The sequence below is a fragment of the Sapajus apella genome, unplaced genomic scaffold, assembly GCF_009761245.1.
Source record: "Sapajus apella isolate SASKATOON/1434 unplaced genomic scaffold, GSC_monkey_1.0 scaffold249, whole genome shotgun sequence".
Taxonomy (NCBI): domain Eukaryota; kingdom Metazoa; phylum Chordata; class Mammalia; order Primates; family Cebidae; genus Sapajus; species Sapajus apella.
In genome coordinates, this window is record NW_022437189.1 from 232,363 (window position 1) to 243,053 (window position 10,691).

A 10,691-nucleotide genomic window follows, 5' to 3' on the forward strand; every position below is an offset into this window, starting at 1 on the left:
CCACCCACTATGACAGCCACCAGAAGCGAATGCTGGTACCCACTGCACCAGCTACCAGAAGCCTCAAGCGACGTCTCGGTGATGCTTGCCAGGTCAGAGTTGCAATGACTCGTCAGTCCTCCGACTCAGGCCCTTCCTTTGAACTAGTTCCCAGACCAGACTTACCTCCGGAGGCTTTTTCTTTTAGGACCCTGAGGAATTTCTGGTGAATGTCGGCCGAGAGGTCGCTTATCCTCCACGGTGGCTCTCCGGGGCCCTGGGAAAGAACAGGGGGCGCCTCCCCAGAGGACCCCATGGTGGGAGCGGCCGCCCGGGCGAGACTCTGAGATGGCTTTTGTCTGGTGATAACAAAAAGAGAATATCTCGCTGGGGCCTCCAAATGTTGTATTGGACCGAGCGTAGAAAGTTATCACCAAGACAAAAGTATGCCAGATTGCAGGGTCATTTATTATGCCGGCGACCACAGAGGACTCACGTCTCTCCAACCTGTGGCCTCAAAAGGAGGGTGCCAAGACTTTTTATACCTGAAAAACCACCTTGGGAGTGGGGGTGAAGAGCGGGGATGGGGATGAAAAGGTTTCAGACATTCCAAGGGCTAGGGGATTCTGTGATTCACCTCCTGGGTGGAGACAAGGGCGGGGGTCTCCGGACATTCCAAGGGCCAGGGGACTTTTGTCATTCTGTTTGTTACTTCAGTGGTTTACAGAAGTCAAGATATATATTTGTTTACACATCGTCTGGGTGGTGATAGAAGTCACAGATTTTAGCAGTTACTGATAAGAAAAGGTAAGCAGCTTTACATAGTTTTGCAGAACAAACTAGCAGTTCTATTTACAGCGGCCAGAATGGGGCAGCCATTTCAACTTATTTAAAAAAGTTTTGCATTTTATAAAATAGTGTTGCTCAGGTTCTGGCTCTAGGCCAGCACAATATCACAGAATCTGATTTACTTATTATTTTTTATAGACACAGAGGTCTTGCCGTGTTGCCCAGGCTGGTCTCCTGGTCTTAAGCAATCCTCTTGCCCTGGGTGGAATTTTTAATCCACTTTGAATTAAAATATAAACAGGGTGTGGCACTGCAGGCCTATTAGCCCCGGTTACTCCAAAGGCTGAGGCACGAAGATTGCTTGAGCTCTGGAGTATGAGACCAGCCTGGGAAACACGGCAAAACCCCATCTCTACAAAAAGTACAAGAATTAGCCCACTGTGAGCAATCCCATTACTCGGTTTATACCCAAAGGAATATAAATCATTCTACTATAAAGACACATGCACATGTACTTCATTGCAGTACTATTTATAATAGCAAAGATGTGGAACCAACCCAAATGCCCTTCAATGACTGAGTGGACAAAGAAAATGTGGCACATATACGCCATGATACTATACAGCCATAAAAAAAAGAATGAGATCATGTCCTTTGCAGGGACATCGATGAAGCTGGAAGCCATCATCCTCATCAAACTCACCCAGGAAGAGAAAACCAAACACTGAATGTTCTCATTCATAAGTGGGAGTTGAACAATGAGAACACATGGACACAGGGAGGGGAACAACACATACCAGGGCTGGTCCAGAGGTGGGGGGAAAGGGGAGGGAGAGCATTAGGACAAATACCGAATGCATTCGGGGCTTAAACCTAGATGACAGGTTGATAGGTGCAGCAAACCACCATGACACATGTATACCTATGTAACAAACTGGCACATTCTGCACATGTATCCCAGAACATAAACTAAACTAGAATAAATAATAAAAGAATTAAGCCAGGCATGATGGCGTATGCCTGTAATCCCAGCACTTTGGGAGGCAGAGGTGGGTGGAGCATCTGAAGTCCGCAGTTTGAGACCAGCCTGGCTAGCATGGTGAAAACCCGTCTCTACTAAAAATATAGAAGTTAGCCGGGTGTGGAGGCAGACACCTGTATTCCCAGCTATTTGGGAGGCTGAGGCAGGAGAATCACTTGAACTTGGGAGGCAGAGGTTGCAGTGAGCCAAGATCACCACATTGCACTCCAGCTGGGCAACAAGAGCCAAACTCCGTCTCAAAAAAAAAAAAAAAAAAAAAATTAGCCTAGTGTGGTGGTGTGTGCCTGTAGTCTCAGCTACTTGAGAGGCTGAAGTGGGAGGATCACTTGCACCCTGGATGTGAAGGTTGCAGTGAGCCATGATCATGCCACTATACTCCAGCCTGGGAAACAGAGAGAGGCCCCCCAAAAAAAGAAAGAAAAAAAGGAAGAAAGGAAGGAAAAACTAGTGCTCTGAGCATTTAACAGCACTTGAGATCCTTCTAAGACATGCTAAACTAGTACTCTGAGTTTATCATCACTGATTATTATCAGAGAGGGAAGGAAGGAAGGAGGAAAAGAAGGAAGGAAGGGAAGAGAAGGGAAGGGGAAGGAAGGGAGGGGAGGGAGGGAGGAAGGAAGGAAGAAAGGAAGAAAGGAAGGGGAAAGGCCGGGCGCGGTGGCTCACACCTATAATCCCAACACTTTGGGAGGCTGAGACGGGTGGATCACGAGGTCAAGAGATCGAGACCATGCTGGTCAACATGGTGAAACCCTGTCTCTACTAAAAATACAAAAATTAGCTGGGCATGGTGGCGCACACCTGTAGTCCCAGCTACTCGGGAGGCTGAGGCAGGAGAATTGCTTGAACCCAGGAGACAGAGGTTGCGGTGAGCTGAGATCACGCCATTGCACTCCAGCCTGGGTAACAAGAGAGAAACTCCGTCTCAGAAAAAAAAAAAAAAAAAAAAGGAAGGGGAAAAAGAAGAAGCAGAAAAAAAGAAGGCCAGGCACAGTGTCTGACGCCTGTAATCCCAGCACTTTGGGTGGCCGAGGCAGGTGGATTACCTGAGGTCAGGGGCTTAAGACCAGCCTGGCTAACCTGGAGAAACCCATCTTTACTAAAAATACAAAAATTAGCTGGGCTTGGTGGCACATGCCTGTAATCCCAGCTACTTTGGAGGCTGAGGCAGGAGAATGCCTTGAACCTGGGAGGCGTGAGCCACTGTGACCGGCCTATGACTTTTATTTTTTTATTTTATTATTTATTTATTTTTGAGACGGAGTCTCGCTCTGTCGCCCAGGCTGGAGCGCAGTGGCCTATCTGCGCTCACTGCAACCTCCGCCTCCCAGATTCAAGGGATTCTCCTGCCTCAGCCTCCCAAGTAGCTGGGATTACAGGCATGCGCCACCACCCCCAGCTAATTTTTGTTTTTAGTAGAGACGGGGTTTTGCCATTTTGGCCAGGCTGGTTTTGAACTACTGAGCTCAGGTAATCCGCCCGCCTTGGCCACCCAAAGTGCTGGGATTACAAGGGTGAGCCACCGTGCCCGGCTGACACCATTTTTAAATGGAGATATTTCACGTGCAGATCCAAATTTGCAGGGTTTTTTTTTTTTTGTTTGTACAAACCATGTCTTTTTTTCAAATTTAGCACTTTTTTTTGTTTGTATTTTTAGGGTGTACAATGTGATGTTTTTTCCAGGACGTTGTGGTTTGTGCAGACCTGGTAAGACCTGATAACGGCCTGAAAGAAGTAGCCGAAATGTCATGTACTCGTCGCAGAACCAGCTTTCAAAGCCTTTTCTGTCTCACCGGATCAACCCTGCAAGGGTATGAGGGTGGGATTCCACAGATGGGGACTACACCGGACAGCAGTGCGCAGGTGGCCGAGAGCCTTGCTGGGAATCACACAGGTCCTCAGTGAAAAAGTGTGTACCAGGCCCAGGCCTCTCTGGAAGGTGGGCAGGGGAGGCGGACGGCGGGAGAATTGGAAATGAAAACGGGAAATCTAAAGAGAGATGGCGGACTAAAAATACAAAAAAAAAAAAAAAAAAAAAAAGGAAAAAAATAAGAAAAAGAGAAATGGCGGACTAGAAGGGGCAAGAGACGTGCAGAAGAAGATAGAGATTGAGGGGTGGTGATAGGCAGTGTAAACGCTTCAGGGAAAGGCAGGGGGCTGCCTCGAGAAGGAGCAGCGGCAGCACGTCAGGGGCTCTTGGTGAATCTCATTCAACCAATGGCAAAATGGAGCCCAAGTGGTTTGCACCAGGATGTCCAGCACTTGGCAAGGTGGCAACTGGAACCTGGGTCTCCTGATCCCTGTCCAGGGATCTTTCTTCTCCTGTCACAGGGACAAGGGGCCAGTGCAGCGATAGTGCGAAGGGACAAGGTTCGAGGCACGGAAAAGCAGACGGCGGGCTGGGGCTCCAGCGCCCTAGCCACGGGCGTGGATGGAAAGCCCTGCCGAAGGCTGGAGGCGCCATGAATTGTCGAGGATTCGGGGAGCCGAGTCCAGACCTTCCTAGCAAGAGACCCCCGAAGCGGCAATGGAAAGGTGGCCGAAGCCTGCCCACAGCTTCCGCTTCGGAAATGCAGCGCCTGTATGCAGAGCCTTTCGGAACCTCCCGAGAGATGGTCAGGGCCTTTTGGAAACTTTAGGGCAGGGGCTAACGATCAAACGGCTGATTCAGGACGGCCATATCTCCAGAGGAACCTCCAAGAGTATTTGAGGTTGCCGGAAAATGATTAGAGAGCAGCCAAAATCAGCCAAATGTCATTCGGGACGTTCTGGAGCTTCTCGAGGCACATTCGGGCCCTCTCGGCTCTGGGAGACTGCGCTGGAATCTCAGGTCTGGAGCAGATCCTTTCGTCGCTTAAATGGTAAAGGCTACTTGTACCGACAATCCCTCGGCAGTTTCCGTAAGTGTTCGGGATAGGCCCGAGCGTGGCGCCCTCTGGCGGCGGCCTGGGGTGGAGGCGGGGGGGGTGGTTAGTGGGCCAGCTCGCGCCGACGCAGTTGCGCGCCGGCAGCCTTTCAGACCGGATGTAGTTGTGGCTGAGGTCAGTTCCGGCGGGTGACGGTGCCGACGGGTCAGGAGCGTAGAGGCGGCGGCAAAATGGCGGCGCCTGAGGAGCGGGATCTAACCCAGGAGCAGACAGAGAAGCTGCTGCAGTTTCAGGTAGCAGCGAGTACTCGGTGCAGCAAATGCCTCCGCGGGATGGGGAGTGGGCCCCTAGAGGAGTTCAGAACCCTCCTCAGATTGGGCTCAGATCCTTCTCAGACCAGCAGGCCGGCCCCCTCCCCCCAGACTCCCAACTGCCCTGATTCCCCTGGCCCCCGAGCCTCTGTTGGTCCCCAGCCTTCCAGCCATCGCTGCGGCCAGACCCGCCTCGTCTGTGCCCGTGTGCCCTCAGCGTGTCAGCTTCCCTGGTTTCCCTTAGCGGCGCCAGCTCTCAACCATCCTTCCCAGCCCTGTTACCGGTCGGACCCTCTCCGCCCAACAAGTCTGTATCTGCCGGAGATGCTTAATCCCCACCGCGGAGTTGGCGTCAGTTCGGGTCTCTGGAAAACCTTCTGCCAGCAGCATCCCATGCCATTTCCACAAATGTTTACTGGGGCCGCTTGGATACCAGGTTTCGTGTTGGGGGTTCCGGTCGGGGAGGGGGCACCTACACACAGAACTGGCCCCCGCCCTAAAGTTGTGGGAGGACACCGAGTGAGGAAACAATGCAACATGATATGTGTCGTCAGTGGCTTCTGACGGGATTTATTACTTTGGGCTTGTTCCTGGACTCCTGTGCTTGACTATGCTTGAAGAGGGTGGTAACTTGCAGGAATGTTATGTTAATACAGGTTAAGAACATTTGCCACTAATCACTTAACCCTGAGCTGGAGGATGGTTGGAGGAGACCAATAGGGTGGGTAGCCTTGGCACTTTGTTACCAGTTTCCTTATCTCTGAAAGGACTGTCTTAAAAATATCAACTCCCTGAGGGTGTTCTGGAGATCAAATGAACATATGGGTGTCAGAAGGGCTTTGTAGACTGTAGAATGCCCCGTAATAGTGTTTCTGCTATTAATTTGACTTAGGACAGACCTAAAGTTAGTGATATACTTATTCCCTTATATAAAATCTGTAGGGCCGGGCGCGGTGGCTCAAGCCTGTAATCCAGCACTTTGGGAGGCCGAGGCGGGTGGATCACGAGGTCAAGAGATCGAGACCATCCTGGTCAACATGGTGAAACCCCGTCTCTACTAAAAATACAAAAAATTAGCTGGGCATGGTGGTGCGTGCCTGTAATCCCAGCTACTCGGGAGGCTGAGGCAGGAGAATTGCCTGAACCCAGGAGGCGGAGGTTGCGGTGAGCCGAGATCGCGCCATTGCACTCCAGCCTGGGTAACATGAGTGAAACTCTGTCTCAAAAAAAAAAAAAAAAAAAAAAAAAGAATGAATAAACAGCAGAACAACCATCTTACACTTCCAAGTAGACCACCAATTTCAGAGTTTTGTTTAACTTTGCCTGACCATTTTACCCCTTATATCTCTTCAGGGGTAAGCGAACATATTGTTTAACTGCACTGAAGTAATGTGAGTTATAAATTATGGATATTCAGTCTCATACTGGAAGAACATGAATATGAATTGTATTATGGCATTTCTGGAGTAAAGTGCATAGGAACCTCCATTTTGTCTTCTGTGGGCATCTATGTTAGAAGAGAGGTGGGTAGCAGGTTCCAGTTGTATTAAGATTGCCTTATTAAATTGGATTTATTGAGGGAAATGCACCTTTTTTAGATGGAGTTTTCACCCTGTTGCCAGGCTGGAGTGCAGTGGCGCGATCTTGGCTCACACCAACCTTTGACTCCCTGATTCAAGCTATTCTCCTGCCTCAGCCTCCAGAGTAGCTGGGATTACAGGCACCTGCCACCACACGCAGCTAATTTTTTATTTTTAGTAGAGACAGGGTTTCACCCTGTTGGCTAGGCTGGTCTCGATCTCCTGACCTCGTGATCCGCCTGCCTCGGTCTCCCAAAGGGGAAATGCATCTTAACATTTTTGCATTCTATAAGCAATTGCTGGATCAGATTCATTATCTAGATTGCCATTAAACAAACATTTGTTGAAACTCAGTAGATGCTAAGCATTATACCAAGCAGCAGTTGATGTACATTAACTTTTTTTTTTTTTTTTTTTTTTTTTTTTTGAGACGGAGTTTCGCTCTTGTTACCCAGGCTGGAGTGCAATGGCGCGATCTCGGCTCACCGCAACCTCCGCCTCCTGGGTTCAGGCAATTCTCCTGCCTCAGCCTCCTGAGCAGCTGGGACTACAGGCACGCGCCACCATGCCCAGCTAATTTTTTGTATTTTTAGTAGAGACGGGGTTTCACCATGTTGACCAGGATGGTCTCGATCTCTTGACCTCGTGATCCACCCGCCTCGGCCTCCCAAAGTGCTGGGATTACAGGCTTGAGCCACCGCGCCCGGCTTACTTTTTTTTTAAAAAAAGTTTTTTTAAATAGAGACGGGGCTCTTGCTATGTTGGCCAGGCTGGTCTTGAACTCCTGCCTCAGCCTCTCACAGTATTGAGATTACAGGTGTGAGCCACCGCACCTGGCCCCTTAACTCTTTAGCTCAGCTAATTTTTTTGTATTTTTAGTAGAGATGGTGTTTCACTAGGTTAGTCAAGATGGTCTCAATCTCCTGACCTCGTGATCCTCACGCAGAGGCCTCCCAAAGTTCTGGGATTACAGGTGTGAGCCACCATGCTTGGCCTAAACCTTTTAATATAACACTGTAAAGGGTTAATCTTGTTCATTTTAATAATGAAGAAACAGGTTCTGAGAAGTCAAATAACTTGCACAAGCAGTAAGTGGTAGAGATTTGGAAATTCATATCCACAACCATCTTATGTATAACTTAATGGAGAAGTAAAGTACACACATGAATAATGAATGTATATACTTATTTATTTATTTGAGACAACATATCTCTTTTGCTCAGGCTGAAGTGCAGTGGTGTGATCATAGTTCATTGCAACCTCAAACTCCTGGGCTCAAGTGATCCTCCAGCCTTAGCCTCCTAAGTGGCTAGGACTAGAAGTGCCTGGCTAAGTTTTGTTTGTTTCTTTGTCTTTGAGACTGAGTCTTGCTCCATCTCCCAGTTTGGAGTGCAGTGGCACGATCTCCGCTCACTGCAACCTCTGCCTCCCGAGTTCAAGCAATTCTCCTGCCTCAGCCTCCCGAGTACCTGGGATTATAGGCACCTGCTACCACGCCTGGCTAATTTTTGCATTTTTAGTAGAGACGAGGTTTCCCCATGTTCCAGGCTGGTTTTGAACTCCTGACCTCGGGTGATCCACCTGCCTCGGCCTCCCAAAGTGCTGGGATATTACAGGCATGGGCCGTGGCACCCAGCCCTGGGTAATTTTTTTTTTTTTTTTTTTTTTTTTTTTTTTTAATTTTTGAGACAGGGGCTAGCTCTGTTGCCTAGGCTAGAGAGCAGTGGCATGATCACAGCTGACTGCAGTCTTAATCTCCCAGGCTCAAGCTGAGCCTTCCACCTCAGCCTCTTGAGTAGCTGGGACTACAGGCTTGTGCTATCATGCCTGGCAAATTAATTAATTTTTTTTTTTTTTGGTAGAAATAAAGTCTCCCTGTGTTGCCCAGGCTGGTCTTGAACTATGTTCAAGCAATTCTCCTGCCACAGCCTCCCAAAGTGCTGGCATGAACAACTATGCCTGGCCATAATGTTGTATTTAAAAGAGTGCTGTGGGAGCTTAAGGAAGACCAAGAGTATTTGTGAGGGGAGAAGGATGGTTTAGCAGTTTACATTTATTACGTATTTACTATGCCTTAGGTGTAGTGTTAATATATAACTATTATGCTTAATCCTTACAGCAGTTTATGTAAAGCACCATAGGTGGTATTTGTAAGGAAACATATCTGTTAATGTATTTGCTTGAGGTGATTAAGCTGTTAGGTCATGGAATTCCAGTGGGTCTAGATCTGGACTTGAAGGCTGAGCTCTTACCAATATACCTTGCTACTTTGAAAGAGGAATAAAATTTCAACAGGTGTTGGGCAGAAGAATATTCAAAGCTGAAGAAATAGTTTACACACAGTGGGGAGATGGGAAAGTGAAGTGTCTGTGGTAATGAACTGAAGAGAATTGGAAGTGGAAAATAAGACTAGAAAGGTAAATTAGAGCCAGATATTGGAGGCCTTTCAAAGCTGTTCACAATGGTTTAAACTTTAACCTGTAGATGAAGGGAGCCATCAAAGGATTTTTCAACTAGGGAGTGACACTAGGTTTCAGGTTTGCTTCACTAACAGTATGGAACTTGTCTTTCTTTGGAATCTCCACAGGGGTCAGGACAGAACAGGATGGCACTCCTAGGAGATGGTGCTCTCTCTTTTTTTTTTTAAGAGACAGGGTCTCGCTATGTTGCTCAGGCTGGAGTGCAGTGGCTATTCACAGGTGCGATCCCACTACTGATAAGCACGGGAGTTTTGACCTGCTCCATTTCCGACCTGGGCCGGTTCACCCCTCCTTAGGCAACCTGGTGGTCCCCGCTCCCAGGAGGTCACCATATTGATGCTGAACTTAGTGCGGACACACGATTGGCATAGCGCACTACAGCCCAGAACTCCTGGGCTCAAGCGATCCTCCCACCTCAGCCTCCCGAGTAGCTGGGACTACAGGCACGCGCCCGGCGAGATGGTTCTGGATATGCTTCCTTACTTGGTATATTGAAATTAGTGAAAGTAAAATATTTTCGAAATCTCAGGTTTCCTGTGTTTCACTTTTTATGTGATGTAATTTGGTTAGAACTTCCCAAGGCATTTTATTTAATACCATGTTTCTCAGCCCATTTGATTTCTTCTAAGATTTTTTATAGTTCTCCACTTCTGTTTATTTTGGAACCAGTTGAATATGAATAACTATTGCAGGCAATTGTTTTAAGCTATTTCAAATGGGAAAGAATAAGAACATAGGTTTCAAGGGGAGCTAATGCAGGTATGTAGAAGGTTACTTTTATTGGGGTTCATTTTCCCAGATTTCCAAATATAGCAGACTCTCATAGTGCCTTGGTTTATTGCCCCTGGGTTGCTGTTTGAACAACTGGAGAAGGATGACATGGACAGAGAAGGGGGAACTAAAGGAGTTATGCAGGCCAGCAGAGGAAGAAATGATCTCTTTTCTGCTTGTAATGGAGGAAGAAATTTATGACCCTCATCCTTTTAAATTATAACCTGTACTCTGGGCTATAGAATCAAATTTATAACTCATTTTGAAAATCTTTCTTTTAGCTTCTTCACCTGTTACCTAAAGGGGAAAAAAAATGTGGTGCTTTCTGTTCATGCATTTTAAACAGAACATACAGTGGTCCATTTGAGGGGTTTTTTTTTTTTGCCAGAGAATGTGGCACTGCTGAGAAAATGAGGTTTGAAAATCCAGACATACACGACTTAACTTTTCAACAGCTTCTGGTGAGTTCTGCGATCTTGAACTGGTTCTCGCTTCTTTGAACCTCTTTCATTTGCTATATAATGGAGATAGTGGCCCGGCGTGGTGGCTCGTGCCTGTAATCCCAGCACTTTTGGAGGCCGAGGCAGGTGGATCACAAACTCAGGAGTTCAAGACCAGCCTGGCCAACATGATGAAATCCCGTCTCTACTAAAAATACAAAAAAATTAGCCAAGCGTGGTGACAGGCACCTGAAATCCCAGCTACTCAGGAGGCTGCGACTGAGGCAGGAGAATCATTTGAACCCGGAAAGTGGAGGTTGCAGCGAGCCAAGACCATACCACTGCACTCCAGCCTGGGCAACAGAGCGAGACTCTATCACAAAAAAAAAAGAACAAAATAGCGAAAATGTATAATCAATAGAGCGGAGTGTA

The 10,691-nt window shown here is 47.7% G+C and overlaps 1 protein-coding gene across 5 annotated transcripts in view; it reads left to right on the forward strand.

Moving 5' to 3' along the window:
- Window positions 1-4,805: 4,805 nt before the first annotated feature.
- Window positions 4,806-10,691, forward strand: part of FAF2 (Fas associated factor family member 2) — a 64,341-nt gene continuing 58,455 nt past the window's right edge. For 2 of the 5 annotated variants that reach the window (XM_032271807.1, XM_032271810.1), the window contains exons 1-2: window positions 4,881-4,970; window positions 10,208-10,280. In XM_032271807.1, the coding sequence (XP_032127698.1) occupies window positions 10,230-10,280 (51 nt within the window). In that variant the 5' untranslated portion in view covers window positions 4,881-4,970; window positions 10,208-10,229. Of the gene's footprint in view, window positions 4,971-10,207; window positions 10,281-10,691 lie in introns of all 5 variants that reach the window. The other 3 variants (XM_032271806.1, XM_032271808.1, XM_032271809.1) reach the window with 2 other exon arrangements.